The sequence below is a fragment of the Pantherophis guttatus genome, chromosome 12 (genome assembly GCF_059756535.1).
Source record: "Pantherophis guttatus breed Tessera chromosome 12, ASM5975653v1, whole genome shotgun sequence".
In the NCBI taxonomy this organism is placed as follows: domain Eukaryota; kingdom Metazoa; phylum Chordata; class Lepidosauria; order Squamata; family Colubridae; genus Pantherophis; species Pantherophis guttatus.
The window spans coordinates 11011814-11028340 of NC_142074.1; the positions used below are offsets into that span (position 1 = coordinate 11011814).

A 16527-nucleotide genomic window follows, 5' to 3' on the forward strand; every position below is an offset into this window, starting at 1 on the left:
CATCACCTCTCTTGCCTTCCCTGATTTTCATTTTGTTTGATTAAAAATGAGATAAGGACGTGTTACTATTAAGCAGAGCACCTCAGTCTCACATAGTATAGTACTTTTATTCTCAAGGACACTTCTGGGTTCCATGTAAACCCCACAGAACATCCTGGAAAGTAAATTTTCTATGTAGTGGTAACCTAGAATTTTGGGAAGTATTTGCCTCTATCAAGAAAAGGCAAAGGGAGATTATGACTAGCATTATATGGTACCTTGCTCAATTGTAGTAACTGTGAGAGGGATCTTGGAGTCCCAGTGGACAACCATTTAAATATGAGCCAGCCGTGTGCTGCAGCTGCCAAAAAAGCCAACACAGTTCTAGGCTGCATAAACAGGGATAGAATCAAGATCACGTGAAGTGTTAATATCACTTTATAATGCCTTGGGAAGGCCACACTTGGAATATTGCATCCAGTTTTTGTTGCCACAATGTAAAAAAGATGTTGAGACTCTAGAAAGAGTGCAGGGAAGAGCAACAAAGATGATTAGAAGACTGGAGGCTAAAACATATGAAGAATGGTTGCAGGAACTGGGTATGTCTAGTTTAATGAGAAGAAGGACCAGGGGAGACGTGATAGCAGTGTTCCAGTATCTCAGGGGCTGCCCCAAAGAAGAGGGAGTCAAGCTATTCTCCAAAGCACCTGAGGGCAGGACAAGGAGCAATGAGCGGAAACTAATCAAGGAGAGAAGCAACTTAGGAGAAATTTCCTGACAGTGAGAACAATGAATCAGTGGAACAACTTGCCTCCAGAAGTTGTGAATTCTTCAACACTGGAAGTTTTTAAGAAGATGTTGGATAACCATTTGTCTGAAGTGGTGTAGGGTTTCCTGCCTAAGCAGGGGTTGGACTAGAAGACTTCCAAGATCTCTTCCAACTCTGTTTTTCTACTTCGCAGGACCATAAGGGCATCCAGCGTATCATAGTGGTTAAGATTCCATGGATGGATCCTGTGGCTTTCTAAAAGCTTTCATGTACTCTGAATCTCTAGTCAATCAGTTGTTGCTCCTGGAACAAAACTGCTTGAAGTCACATTGTACAATACAAGGAACCTAGGAAGTTCACTGATAAGTCACCAGCTTAAGTACTCCCTCAGAACTGCTAGTAGCTAAAATGTCCAGAAAATGTCATTTTCATCCAATTCGTGTTTCTGGAGCTTGACACCATCAATATTCAATAAGATTGCAACATTGGCTAACTTTAAGGGCTGATGCACCAAACTACTTATAAGAAAGTTGATGTACACATTGAAGAGCCTGTGAGCCAAGATGCACCCCTGCCTTACTTCTCTTTGAATTGGTCTTTCTTTAACATAGTGGCTTTACCTATTACTCTACACCTGTGATGGCGAACTTATGGCACGCGTGCCACAGGTGGCACGTGTAGCCATATCGGTGGGCACGCGAGCTCAGCTCCAGTGCACATGTGCGCACCGGACAGTTGATTTTTGGGCCTCCTGGGACACACCAGAAGTAGGGAAACAGGCTGTTTCCTGCCTCCGGAGGGCCTCGGGGAGTGGTGGGGAACGCCCGTTTTTCTCTCTCCTCAGGCTCCAGAGCCTTTCTAGGAGTCTGGGGAGGGTGAAAACGGCCTTCCCTACCCCCCCCCCGGAGGCCCTCCGGAGGCCAGAAACGGCCCGTTGCCAACTTCCAGTGGGACCAGAAGGCCCATTTTTTGCTCTCCCCAGAGCTTGGGGAGAGACAAAAACAGGCCTACCGGGCCATCGCGTACCAGGAGCAGGGAGAGGGTGGGGTTGTGCGCACATGCGCGGGGGCAGGGTGCATAGAATTATGGGTGTGGGCACGCACCCCCCGCGCTCTCCCCTCTCCTGGCACACGATGGCAAAAAGGTTAGCCATCACTGCTCTACACCTTTATTTTCAAGTTCTCGTGGAGTTTGTACATAGGCAGGAGTTACCACCTGTATATGGTAATATTTTTGAGGTTTCCCCGAATCTTTGTTCTGAAGATACAACTGCCAGCAGACCTGAAATCAATACATGCAGTGGATAAAGCAGAATTGGGCTTGGACAAATATTGTTTTCAATCAAAATACATGGAACAGCCTGTCTTTTGCTAGGATATATTCTGAATTGATTCAGTTTGTTATATGGGTGCTTGGCATAAAACTTGCTTATTACGCCTGAAAGGTTAATGAGGTGATTATGAGAGTGATAGAAGTGATATAATGTGATCCTGAAAGGGGGAAAAAAGGCCTCTAAGGTGTTTGAAAGAAACAACTCTTTAAGGATATATCCAGTGTTTCTAATATGTTTAATGTGTTCTATTTTAAGTTTAGAAATGTAAAGCAAAAGGTTGAGGTTGTAAGTATTTTTCTACTCTACTGCATTGGGGAAAAAAGTCAACATTCACCATTTTTGTCTTTCTGCACTTCTCTAACTTTCATTTTTTATTACATTTGTTTTATCTCATGATAAACTTTAATACGATGTTTTCGTTTTGGAGTTATTTCACTACATATTGGTACTTAGGTTTTTAAAATGGGCAGGGAAAGAAAAGGTAAGGAATTTGTTCTCTGCTTTCAAAAGAAGACTTTAACAATGTTGGTCTTGGGTTTCCTTGTTTTTCTGTTCCTCATTCCTTTTTTCCTATTTTATCGTGTTTCATAGATGGGAAACCTTCAGGTAGAGACAGTCTTATTTGTATTAATTTTTACAAAAGCTGCACTAGGAGTCTTTTCAGGTGGTGAATAAGGTCTAAATGCCTTAAATAAACAATGCATTAAAAAAAGCACAGTAATTGAAGCATGGGAGTGGTGAAAATACTTGTATGTCCTCTCGTTTCATTCATCCTATATATTCATCCAAGTTCTGGCTACAAAACATCTTGCTTTAAAACAAAACAAATGCAAGCAGTGAATACCTTGCTCTTCACCACCACTTAATTTAGAGACTTTGAACTGAATGGAAGCAGAACCTATTCAGCTGACCAAATTATCATCTCCATGGTAGAGCACCCTTGTTTTTTCCTTTGTTGTCACAAATGAGGGTAATGTGTTTAATGGCCCTCTTCAAACATTCGCAGCATAAAAGTCTGTAGAGATTCTCAGTCCTCCAGGTCCTGGTTGTCCCAAAAGTGCTTTTTTTCAGGAGGCAACTGGACTTTCTTGTTTGTTCTTTGAAGACGTTTCGCTTCTCATCCAAGGAGCTTCTTCAGCTCTGACTGGATGGTGGGGAATGGAAGGATTTATGTTCTTTGCAGACAGCTGGTCATTTGCACCCTTTTAGAGGGTCCTTGAAGCACTTGGAGGTTTATCTGTGTCCTCAGGATCGCCTGAGTAGTGCTCCCGGTTCTGTACTCTGCAATTTTTTTCTCTGGAAACCATTCTTACTCCCACACCTCTCAAAGGATGTTCATCTTAGGGGTGAAATCCAGCAGGTTCTAACAGGTTCTGGAGAACCGGTAGTTCGGAGAACCAGCAAATACCACCTCTGGCGGGCCCCAGAGTGGGGTGGGAATGGAGATTTTGCAATATCCTTCCCCCAGGAGTGGGGGAATGGGGATTTTGCAATATCCTTCCCCCAGGAGTAGGGAGGGAATGGGGATTTTGCAGTATCCTTCCCCCAGGAGTGGGGAGGGAATGGGGATTTTGCAGTATCCTTCCCCCAGGAGTGGGGAGGGAATGGGGATTTTGCAGTATCCTTCCCCAGCCACGCCCACTAAGACACACCACTCCCACAGAACCGGTAGGTTAAAAATTTGAATTTCACCACTGGTTCATCTCACATTGTATAGCGAAAAGTCTGTAGAGATTCTCAAGTCTTCCAGGTCGTGGTTGTCCCAAAGGTGCTTTTTTTTTTCAGGAGGCAACTGGACTGTCTTGTTTTTTCTTTGAAGACTGAAGACTTCAGAGCTGAAGAAGCTTCTTGGATGAGAAGCGAAACATCTTCAAAGAAAAAAAACCAAGAAAGTCCAGTTGCCTCCTGAAAAAAAAAAAAGCACCTTTGGGATTTGCAGCATAACAATGATTCCGGGAGCAGCCCTTTTGGTCACCTGTTATCTTGCAAAGCCAGTTCCTTCTCTTTTTTTGAGGGTAAAAGAGGCTTTCTTGAGCAAACTAGGCTGCTTCTAATTTTCTCGTGGGAGTTAGGTAGCAGTTGACAAGCTTTTCCCCCCTCTTCCCTGCCAGGGCTGAACTTTTCAGTTGTAGTCTGATAGATGTTAGTGGATTTTCCCTGAATGCCCAGCTGTTTTTTGGTGGAAAGAGAAGAACAGAGTGTTGGCTGGCTTGATGGAGAGAACAGTGAAGGAACAGGCATTGTTAAGAAGGACATGCAACAAGGGCATGTCACTTTGTAGGGGTGAAGGGATGAACAAAACAGCTCTGTTAGGAAATGACTATTACCTAACTTGTTGGATTGGCAATATATAAACCCTCAATATAGCTTTAAAACTAGAGCCTTGGTACTACAGTGGTTTAAAGCACCCTGTTATTAACACAGCTGCCTGCAATTTACTGCTGGTTCGAATCTCTCCAAGGCTCAAGGTTGACTCAGCCTTCCATCCTTTCTAAGGTAGGTGAAATGAGGACCCAGTTTGTGGGGGCAATAAGCTAAATATACAAAAGGATGAAGGCTATTGCTCAACGCACTGTAAGCCGCCCTGAGTCTCCGGAGAAGGGCGGCATATAAATCAAATTAAAAAAAAAAAAAAACTGCTGTATTGCATCATACTGTGTCCTGATTGGTTAGCTCTGTAGCCAATGTCCTTAAGAGGGAGCTAGAAACATGGTTTGTTTCTCTTTGCTGTTCTTGCTCTCTGATATCTCTGTATGCTACTGTTTGCAAATCCAGAAGAACTGTTTATTGTGAATGACTACGACGACTGGTAAGAAGACTTTGTTATTGGATTATCCCTGGACTATCGTTTTGCTATCTCCTGCTTTATATATGTATGACCTGGACTGTTTATTGGACTGTGCCTTCCTATTTCCTGAAAGTAAACACAACTCAGTGTATCTGTGTGTTGGCTGTGTTTATTCGTAACTACTCTCAATCGCTTTCATGTGCACACCCTTGCAAGGGTTACTTTGCGAATTCCTTAACAAGCTCTATGAAGCTGGGGTGGTTTTCTGTGGATTGACTTGCATCTGGGTGTGGTTAGAATAATAGAATAATAACTTTATTGTCACTTTGAATGTACACTAATTGGCATACATTAAAATGAAATTTTGTTGCATACAGCTCTCCAAGGGTCATCACCTCCAATATATACTACCCTGTTTTCCCCAAAATAAGACATCCCCTGATAATAAGCCCAATCAGGCTTTTGAGCGCATGGCAATAAGGCCAAGCACTTATTTCAGGGTTCAAAAAAATATAAGACAGGGTCTTATTTTCAAGGAAACACGGTACATAAATAAAATACAGAATTATGCATATACCTACATATATGACACAGAGAAACAACACTGTCATAGCAAGAAAAACAAATCTTGCCAGTTTACCAGATGGATGGCATAGGGAACAAAGCTGTTACAGAATCAGGTGGTCCTGCTAGAAATACTTCAAAACCACCTCCCAGAGGGAAGCAACAGAAACAGACCATGACATGGGTGTGTGGGGTCTCTAATAATGCTTTGAGTTCTAAGCACTTAGCGTTTACGAGCAGTATCCTGAATACCAGGAAGTGAGCTTCCTATGATCATCTCTGCTGTCCTTACCACTCTCTGTGTGGACTTTCTATCTGAGGCACTGCTGCCACCAAATCAGACAGTGATGCAATTTGTTAAGACGCTTCAGAAGGAGAAAAATGTGCTCTCCTCATCCGAGGCAGGAAATGCAAACACTGGTTTGCACACTTCACTAAGGAAGATGTGTGGTTGCCTTGGGGTCTGGCCCTACCCAGTTCGCCTTTAGCTCCACCTATCTCTATCTTCCTCCCCAAGGATGTAGTCAGATTGCAAATATCACTCTGCCCTAATCCATATACTCTCTTCTAATCAAATTAAACCCAGAAGCAGCTTGTCTAACTCTCACCAAACTCTTCTTGACACAACGGAATAAATATTGTATGCTGTTTATTTGTAGAAGTAAAAGCACCCTTGGTCCATGAGTCACGTGGCTAGAGAGCCAGATTGCCTGTCAAACTCCCTCTCATTTTTTCACTCCCCCCACCCTTCTAGGTCTGTGGCGACAGAGATAAAATACAAAAGTCCACCCACATCGGGATAGAATGCTTTCCTTCCTGTGGCGTTTCATTATTTAAGCCTTATGCGCAATCTTTTCTAAGGTAGCAATGGACGAGTCCTTGTTAACCCGCATCTCAATTGTTCAATTGTTGCTCCACCAGTTGTCATGGCCACTATTTGCTGCTGTCATCCCAGAGGGCCTTCTTCAGAGCAAGCCAGGTGCTGTGAATCCAGATCAACCGGTGAAGCATCTATGCAGCTCCCGTTGTATTGCAAACGAGGTGTGAAGAAATCTTATTGGGCTGTTGGGCAGTTTCAAATCAAAAGTAAATACGTTTTAAAACTAAGTAAAAGTTTAAGAGTGGCTGAATTTCTGCATCATCATAAACCCAGATGCGGTTTGTTCACTTTTGGCCTAGTAGTTTCTTAGTTGCATGTTATTAAATAAACAGTTGGTAAATAGATCTGTAGACCCCCCCAGTGCTATAGAAATAGCACTGACATATTTTAAAGAGGTCTGCGTTTTTTTAATTTAAAAAAAGAAAATAGAGCTAGGGTGGCTTGCATATCCCTTCCCTGCAAAAAAAAAGGTGGGGAAGAATTGTATATTGAATTCTGGGCTTCTTGCTGGAACCAGTTAGTCCAGACATGCTGGCTGGGGAATTTTGAGAGCTTGAAGTCCACACACATCTTTTTAAGTTGCCAAGGTTGAAAAACAAGTGAGTCAGTCACTTTAATTTTCTAGCTGTTCCAGCAGAGGTCTCTCTTTAGTTGCAAAGTGCAGCCATGCTTCTTTATCCACTGAAATCCAAACACCTCCACTACTCTGACCTCCACCGCCATTTTCAAATTCCAACTCCTTCAGAATAGATGATCCCATTGAAAGTGTTGAAAAAGCCTGTGACATCCCCCCCCAAAAAAGTCTGAAACTCTGGAGACCCTCTGCCAATGTTGAGTATCTCAGACTAGATAAGCTTGCTTATCTACCTGTCTGTCCCATCTATTTTGTACACCTCCCTTTTCTGTTAAGTGACTCTGATGATCAAGAAGATAAGAGCCTGTAGTACAGTGGACTAAACACTGTTATTAACATCTGCTGCTTGCAATTACTGCAAGTTCAAATCTCCCCAGGCTCAAGGTTGACTCAGCCTTCCATCTTTTCTAAGGTAGGTAAAATGAGGACCCGGATTGTGGGGGCAATAAGCTGACTTTGTATAAATATACAAAAGTATGAAGGCTATTGCTCAACGCATTGTAAGCCGCCCTGAGTCTCTGGAGAAGGGCAGCATATAAATTAAAGCAAAAAAAAAAGAAAAAGAAAAGAAAAGAAAAGGTTCAACCAAGGTTAGAAAAAAGTTAAGAAGCCACTGATTCTTGGAGTTGGTAGAGCAGGCTGCTGGCACATCCTTGGAGGTGCTGCTAGCCATTCTTAAAAATCCCCACAATGCCCTCTCTGTATTTTTACTCCGGGGTTTCATTTACTTCATTAAAGGTAAAGGTAAAGGTTCCCCTCACACATATGTGCTAGTCGTTCCTAACTCTAGGGGGCAGTACTCATCTCTGTTTCTAAGCCGAAGGGCCAGCGCTGTCCGAAGACATCTCCGTGGTCATGTGGCCGGCATGATTAAATGCCAAAGGCGCACGGAACACTGTTACCTTCCCACCAAAGGTGGTCCCTATTTTTCTACTTGCATTTTTTACCTGCTTTCGAACTGCTAGGTTGGCAGAAGCTGGGACAAGTAATGGGAGCTCACTCCGTTATGCAACACTAGGGATTCAAACTGCTGAACTTCCGACCTTTCGATCGACGAGCTCAGCATCTTAGCCACTGAGCCACCACACCCCTTTTATTGATATCTAAACCATGTTTTTTTTCAACCTGGTTTTGTGCAATATCCTAAACCAATGTTTGTCCACCGTTTAAACTTTAAGCAAGACTTCAATGCTGGGTGTTGAAGTGTACACACCTTAAAATTGCCAAGGTTGAGAAACACTGCCCCAAACTACAAATGCACAGACTTGGATTTGCACAAGGTGTGATGGGATTGGCTACTTTGTGTGTTCTGCAAACGGAGCTGTAGAGAAATAGATGGGAGAGAAAAAGTTGGTTTCCTTTTGTTGAAATAAACAAAACCCCAGGAAGTGAAGGTATGTCTCCTGGGCTTACAACACACCACTCTTGGTTACATCAAATTGCTGATTGACCAAAAGGCTGAAGATCCAAAAGGCTGAAGCAGATGATGCTCTAGTCCAGGGGTCTCCAACCTTGGCAACTTTAAGACTTGTGGAGTTCAAATCCCAGAATTCTTTGCTGGCTGAGGAATTCTGGGAGTTGAAGTCCACAAGTCTTAAAGTTGCCAAGGTTGGAGCCCTCTGCTCTAGTCAGTGTTTCTCAACCTTTAGCCATTTTAAGTTGTGTGCTCTTCAACTCATGCTGGCTGTGGAATTCTGGGAGTTGAAGTCCACATATCTTAAAATGGCCAAGGTGGAGAAACAGTGCCTTATTGGTCTCTTGCAAAGGAGACAACCAAGAAGCCAGGGGTGAAATGCTCCTGGTTCGGACCGGATTGCCCAAACCGGTAGCGATGGTGGCGGGTGGTTCGGAGAACTGGTAGCAAAAATCCCTGTGCCACCCCCACCCCCCACCATGCCCAGCTGAGCTGCGCGATCATCAGAGGCTTTCCCCCCCTACTTTTAAAAGCATTTTTTCTACAACCTCTTCCACCAAAAAAATGCTTTTAAAAGTAAAAAAAAAAAAAGCCTCTGATGTTCGCGCAGCTCAGATTATTACAAAATATGGAATAATTGGTATAATTGGTTAAAAATCAGAAATATACAAAAAATATAGGGGAAATATTACCAATTTAAATATATATATATATAATTAAAAATGTTATTAGATTAAGGAGAGGTGAAGGAATATACCATAAGTAGAATTGTAGAACGTCACTCTGAAAAAATGCTTAAGAAGAAATTACACTCTTTTTGTGTATATGTTGTATAAATGTTTGTTGTGTATATGTTACGTATGTCTTTTTTAATATTTATATTCAATAAAAACTACTTTTAAAAAAATGAGAAATAAACAAAAAATATAGGGGGAAATATTACCGATTTTTTTAAAAAAAAATGTTATTAGATTAAGGAGAGGTGAAGAAATATAAGTAGAATGTCACTTTAAAAAAATGCTTATGAAGGAAACAATCTTTTCGTTTATATGTTGTATAAATGTTTGTCGTGTATATGTTATGTTATGTTTTTTTAATATTTATATTCAAATAAAAATTTATTTAAAGAAAAAAAGTAAAAAAAAAAAGCCTCTGATGATCACGCGGCTCAGCTGGTATCGTCAGAGGCTTTTTCAAAGCATTTTTTTCTGCGACCTCTTCCGGGGAAGTGGTGGTTAAAAAAACGCTTTGAAAAGGCTCTGATGATCAGGCAACACAGCTGGGATCGGTTCTCAGCCTGGAAGGGGCCGGGGTTGGACTAGATGACCTCCAAGGTCCCTTCTAACTTTGTTCTTCTGTTCTGTTTAGTCCAGCTCTTCCCGGGAGGATGCTAATTCCAGAAGATGGGAGTTGCAACCTGGCAGGGCAGCTGGCTTGGTTCTCAGCCTGGAAGGGGCCGGGGTTGGACTAGATGACCTCCAAGGTCCCTTCTAACTTTGTTCTTCTGTTCTGTTTAGTCCAGCTCTTCCCGGGAGGATGCTAATTCCAGAAAATGGGAGTTGCAACCTGGCAGGGCAGCTGGCTTGGTTCTCAGCCTGGAAGGGGCCGGGGTTGGACTAGATGACCTCCAAGGTCCCTTCTAACTTTGTTCTCCTGTTCTGTTTAGTCCAGCTCTTCCCGGGAGGATGCTAATTCCAGAAGATGGGAGTTGCAACCTGGCGCATCTTCTCAAAAGGCGGGGCCGACTGGCTTTGGCTCTCGGCTTGGAAGGGGCCGGGGTTGGAGCGCTGGCCGAGGCGAATCCCTCCCTCCCTCCCAGCCAGTCCATCCGCGGGGTTTGCTCCGCATCGCAGCCCCGCTCCCTTTTACGGGGGCTTCCTCCGCCCCGCCTTTTGCCACGGCGCCTTTTTAGCAGACGGCGCTCCGCCCGAATCTTCCAAGGCTGGGCAGCTCGAGAGAGGCAGAGCGCGCGAGAGGCTCGGGAGGTGGAGCGCTTGGCCCCGCTGGACCTCGCCCCCGGCTCTGCTCCGGTTCTCCAGCCGCCCCCACTCCCCACCCTCCCTTCCTCCGACGCTCGCTTGGCCTGTCTGCCCTTGCTGGGTCTCCTCCAGGATGGTGATCAACGTCTACATCGCTTCTTCCTCCGGCTCCACCAAGGTAAGGGGACGCCCCCTCCTCTCTCTCTCCCTCCCCTTCCCCCTCCCCACCGCTGCCTCCCAACTTTCTTCGCCTTTGTCCCGGAGGAAAGTTGCCACCGCAGCCCCCCTGCCCAGCCTTCCCCAACCACCCCCCCCATCACCCTGTAGAGAAAGAGGAGACTCCCCTCCCTTTCCTTTCCTCCCTTTTTGCAGCGACCCCTCCTCCCAATCCCCCCCCCCCAAAATGAGAGCAGGGCGGGTGCTTTGTGGTTGCAGCCCCTTCACCTGGAACCTAATTCTCTCTTTTTTTTTAAATTAATTAATTAATTTATTTTTAAATTTGATTTATATGCTGCCCTTTTCCGGAGACTCAGGGCGGCTTACAATGCGTTAAGCAATAGCCTTCATCCTTTTGTATATTTATACAAAGTCAGCTTATTGCCCCCACAACTGGGTCCTCAATTTACCTACCTTAGAAAGGATGGAAGGCTGAGTCAACCTTGAGCCTGGCAAGATTCGAACCTGCAGTAATTGCAGGCAGCTGGTCTTAATAACAGGGTGCTTTAGACCCCTTTACTATCAAGGCCCTCTTCCCACACACCCCCACCCCCTTCCCAACTGGTGTGGGAGCCCTTGTGGCAGAGAGTTTCTGGCTCATGGAGAAGATGCCCATGGTCAATTCCTATGCACTGGAATGGTGGGGCCTGGAACTGGGAGCCTATCTGTTTAAATCAGTGTTTCTCAACCTTGGAAGCTTGAAGATGGGTGGGCTTCAACTCCCAGAAAGCCCCCAGCCAGAATGATAAACAGGGAGGAAGGAGAACCTTCTTTTGCTCTTCTCTTTCTTAAGTATCGCGGCTATTAGAAGCCATCTCTGCAGTAGAGATATTAGCTTTCACCCTTTAATCCAGTGTTTCTCAACCTTGGAAGCTTGAAGCCTAGGAGCCTTGGTAGTACAGTGGTCTAAAGCACCCTGTTATTAAGACCAGCTGCCTGCAATTACTGCAGGTTCGAATCTCGCCAAGGCTCAAGGTTGACTCAGCCTTCCATCCTTTCTAAGGTAGGTAAATTGAGGACCCAGTTTGTGGGGGCAATAAGGTGATTTTGTATAAATATACAAAAGGATGAAGGCTATTGCTTAGCGCATTGTAAGCCGCCCTGAGTCTCCGGAGAAGGGCGGCATATAAATAATAAAAAAAAAAAGATGGGTGGGCTTCAACTCCCAGAAACCCCCCAGCCAGAATGATAAACAGGAAGGAAAGAGAACCTTCTGTTCTTCTTCTCTTTCTTAAGTATCGCAGCTATTAGAAGCCATCTCTGCAGTAGAGATATAGTTTTCACCCTTTAATCCAGTGTTTCTCAACCTTGGAAGCTTGAAGATGGGTGGGCTTCAACTCCCAGAATTTCAATAGTAGTTAATATCTTTCACTTGGGGTTATTGATTAAAGCAGTGTTTCTCAACCTTGGTAGCTTGAAGATAGGTGGCTGGGGGATTCTGGGAGTTGAAGCCCACCCATCTTCAAGCTTCCAAGGTTGAGAAACACTGGTTTAAATGAATACAGGATTGTCTCGCTAGTGAAGGGTGGTAGGTGGTACCTAGGATGTGGTTGTGGCCTTTTTTAAAGTTTTCATCAGCAGGGCTGGTTGGCTGATCTCTTCTATAGTAAGGCCTACCTGGTCAGTGCAGTTCACTCCTGGGTAAATAATGGCTTTGTGGTTTAGTTCCTGCCCCCACTCCTCTGGATATAATAGTCCAGTGTATCTTCATTGGATGGGATCCTTTGCTGCTCAGGGCTGGACCACAAACATTTTCCATCTCCTAAAATACATGCTTGAGGCTTCCCAACTGGGTGCAACCCTTTTTTCTAATTTAGAGGAAGCTTTCTGTTAGTCTGGAGAGCCTCTGAAGATGCACCGATTCTTTCTCTGTGCAAGAATTCTTTTTTTTTTTTTTTTTCTTAGTGCCTTCTGGGCTCCGGTGATAAAGTTTGCCTGGGAGGAATCAAGTTGCCAGCTTGTCATATTCACCTTTAAAAAAAAAAAAAAAAGATTACCGAGATTATCTAAACAATAAGCATCCGTTTAATCCACTTAGCACCCTGCTTTCACCACTCCAAGCAAAGATCCTGCTGTTTGAAACACAAAGCTCTGGTCTTTGTTTCGATTCCAGCAAAGGTGTTTGGTGCACCTCATGTTGCTTTGCCAGTGTATTCTAAATTTTATTTCCACTTTGTGGGTTTTCCCAAGCATTTTCTGTCCCGCGGACCTGAGTGTTTACGGATTTCTCACGTTTCCTTTCTGTGTTTTCATCCAAAATGCCTCAGCCTGTAATTCAGTGTGTACATTAAGTGAGATCTCTTGTGACTCAGCATTGATGAAGGACTTGCAAAGCTAGGGAAAGACCGGAGGGCTATTTCCCAAAATACACAGGGATGAGCAAAATATTGCATTGAGTAAGTAGGGTGGTGTACTTCGGGGGAGATCTTGATGCAAAAGCTCTGCTTGGTCATAGTGACCTTTTTTTTTTTGTCAATTGTCTGACTCACCTGATCTACCTCTTGGGATCAGTTAGAGTAATGCTATGTGCGAATGACCTTGGGAGACAGGAAGGAGAGCTGCAGACTAGACAAGGAGTAAGTAAAAGATGTTTCAGACCACAGAAGGGGTGGGGGGGAGGGAAGGAAACATTTCAGAAAAGACGCTCCCTAGTTTTCTGGAGAGTAAAAGGAAGGAAGGGAGAAGCACATTCAGTCTTGCAAGAATCTGTTAATATTATACTTACAATAAAGATAAAGTTAGCACTCCTGTTTGTGCTTCTTGTCTGGACCATCTTGGGCAGGGCTATCGCTAAGAAAATAAAGTGAGGAAAACCTTTGCAAGCCCTCGGGTTCTTATGCTTTAAAGAAAGCAATGGTTTGTTGTTCTTGGACAGACTTTTTAAAAGCCAGCTTAAAATGGTAAATCAGTACCACAAGAACACTAGAAAAACAAGCCTTAAAATGAATCTTAGGAGCTGCTTAATACTTTCCCGAGTTGATCGTTTCCCACTCGGCCTCCTCTTGAGTTGGTGACCTTTTTACAAGTAGGGAGTCGACTCTTAAAAGTTCACGTGGAAAACTCTTATTGAGCTGCAGCTTAGCTGAAGGCCTTGTGGAGATCTGAACCTCCCGGAGGCTAACCTTTGCTCCAGGAAACTAACATAAAGTCCCTTTGTGCTGAATTTCTCTTTGTGCAGAATTACGCTTTTACTAGGTTCGCCCACATGGTAGTACGCTGATGAATGTGTGTGTGAATCAGGGGTGAGTTCTAATTTTTTTTTACTACCGGTTCTGTGGGCGTGGCTTATTTTGTGGGTGTGGCTTGGAGGTCATGTGACTAGGTGGGCGTGGCTAACTGGTCAGAGTCATTTCTGGAAGGTCCTCGCACTTACGACCAGTCCTCGAATTTATGACCTGACTCGTTTGTTTGCTTTTAACACTGATCAGCTGTAGGACGGCCCTTTGAAGCGTGGCAAGAGTTTAAACAGTTTTTTCCCCTCTAGTCATCAGCTGGGACTCAGGAGGCAGCAATAGATTGGGGGTGGGACCAAATAAAAGGTAAGAATAACGTTGGGGGTGGGAGGGTGAGGGGGGGAGAACCGGTTTGGTGACGTCATATCGTCACCGCTATCGGCTCAGCCGAACCGGACCGAACCGGGAGGAACCCACCACTGGTGTGTGAATGTATCATGGGTGCTGTCAAGGGGTGGGCTGCTGGGGGTTCGCAGGGGTTTGGGAGAACCTCTACCTAAGATTCTGTGCATTTTGGAGAACCTCCAAATCCCATTCCTGGCTGGCCCCGCCCACCCCTGCCCATCCCAGGAGTCCCCACGTGGCCCACTTTGGATGCAGGTAAGTGCAGGGTACGTGCGGACCCTCGGGGAGGGCGAAAAATGGGCCTACTGGAAGTTCAGGAAGACCGGAAACGTTTCCAGCCTCCAGAGCCTGCAGAGGACATTTTCGCACTCCCGGAGGCTCGAGAAAAGCCTCCAGAGCCCAGGGAGGGCAAAAATGCCCCCTCCCCCCGCCATGGTGCAGGAGGCCAACTAGGCCACGCCCACCCAGCAACCAGGCAGAGAACCCCTTGCTAAAATTTTCGAAGCCCACCCCTGGTGCTTTCACGAGGGGAGGGTTTGGTGGAGAGACATCAGTGCTACTTAAAATGTAACATGTTTTGGGCAAAGCCTATAATTAAAGAAACTGTTTTTATCCAGGCTGAGACAATGGTGTAGGCAATTTGTCTTAGCGTTGAGATTATCCCTGAAATTTCACACTACAGAATGATAAACAGGGAGGAAGGAGAACTTTCTGTTCCTCTTCTCTTTCTTAAGTATCGCAGCTATTAGAAGCCATCTCTGCAGTAGAGATATTAGCTTTCACCCTTTAATCCAGTGTTTCTCAACCTTGGAAGCTTGAAGATGGGTGGACTTCAACTCCCAGAAGGCTGGGGGATTCTGGGAGTTGAAGTCCACCCATCTTCAAGCTTCCAAGGTTGAGAAACACTGCTTTAATCAATAACCCCAAGTGAAAGATTTTAACTACTATTGAAATTGCAGCTGCCGCTTTATCCTTTCTTACTGCTACCCTTTCCTTGTGTTTCTTCTCCTTTCCTTCTTCATAACTACATTCTGGATGATAGGTAAGTCTTGCACTTACGACAGTTCGTTTAGTGACTGTTCAAAGTGAGACATGGGTACTGAAAAAAGTGACTTGCGACCAATTGTCACACGCTGAAGCATCCCCATTGCTCACGAGATCAAAATTCAGACGCTTGGCAATGGACTCACATATATGACGGTTGCGGTGTCCTGGGGGCTCCCCTTTTGCAGCCTTCTGACATGCAAGGTCAGTGAAGAAGGCAGATTCCGTTAACAACCGTGTTAATAATTTAAGACCGTCAATGATTCACTTAACAAATGTGGCAAGAAAAGTCATAAAATGGGGGAAAAGTCACTTAATAAATGTTTCGCTTAGCAACAGAAATGTTGGGCTCAATTGTGGTCGTAAGTCAAGGACTTCCTGCATAAACCTCTGAGGCAGGGATCTTCCTGTGGTTTACACTAATTTAATTGTTACTCCTTTGAGCAATGTCCATAATAAACAAACCCCGTGAAAATGGCTGTTTCATTGGCCATTTGGAGATTCCCAACAGGCGTACCTTGAATTCACGCAGCAGGGAGGCTGGGGAATTCTGGGAGTTAAAGTCCACACATTTTAAGTCAAGTTCGGGGAAAACAAACCCACTGACTTAAAGTGAAAGGTGCTATACCTACAGGTGATCCCCAATATAATAATCACAATTGGGACCAGAATATCCGTTGTGAAGCAAAGCAGTTGTTAAGTGCAGTATAGTTTATTGAATAGCCCGAAGGCCTTTTCAAACAAAACAGAAAAGAAAAAGGGAAAAAGATAAAACAGTTACAAAAATAGCAATCTAAAAATATATGATAGATGACATTAAAATTTTACAATATCAAATTTCAATAGCTAAGTTGCCAAGACTAGATAACCCAAATAGGATAGCTCCTCTCTAATTGCGCTCATCTTCCTTACATCGATAAAATGTTTTTTGATATAACTGGCTCGTATTGCCGTCATTCTTTTAAGGTATCGAGTGATCGCTCTTACCAGGGGAGGAGAGTCAGCCCTCAACAGAAATGCTAATTTTTGGCTTATATTCCAGTGGGGAAATTTATTTATAATTGGGGACAGATATTGTTTTCTTACTTCTTGATAGAGACTACATTCGAATATTATATGCGCAGTGTCCTCCACGATGTTTACCCCACATATGCATATTCTTTTGTCATACGGGATTTTCCGATAGCGGCCGAATCTAACGTTAGTATCTAGAAGTTCGAATCTAAACTTAACAAATAACTGTCTCTCCACTGATGTTGTTAAGTGAGTGACGCCTAATTTTATGTCTTTTTTTTTTTTGCCACAGTTGTTAAGTGAAAAGCCTGGTAGACCATTACCTCTGCTAAATC

The 16527-nt window shown here is 44.2% G+C and overlaps 1 protein-coding gene and 1 long non-coding RNA gene across 2 annotated transcripts in view; both read left to right on the forward strand.

Moving 5' to 3' along the window:
* The window catches only part of LOC117675927 (uncharacterized), a 59278-nt gene extending 52539 nt beyond the window's left edge, over positions 1–6739 (forward strand). Inside the window, exon 4 of the long non-coding RNA XR_004594301.3 lies at positions 6355–6739. This is a non-coding gene — a long non-coding RNA (uncharacterized LOC117675927). The remainder of the gene's footprint in view (positions 1–6354) is intronic.
* Positions 6740–10103: 3364 nt separating this feature from the next.
* The window catches only part of SH3BGRL (SH3 domain binding glutamate rich protein like), a 38200-nt gene continuing 31776 nt past the window's right edge, over positions 10104–16527 (forward strand). The window contains exon 1 of the mRNA XM_034434987.3: positions 10104–10518. Coding sequence (XP_034290878.1) covers positions 10474–10518 — 45 coding nt within the window. The 5' untranslated portion in view covers positions 10104–10473. The remainder of the gene's footprint in view (positions 10519–16527) is intronic.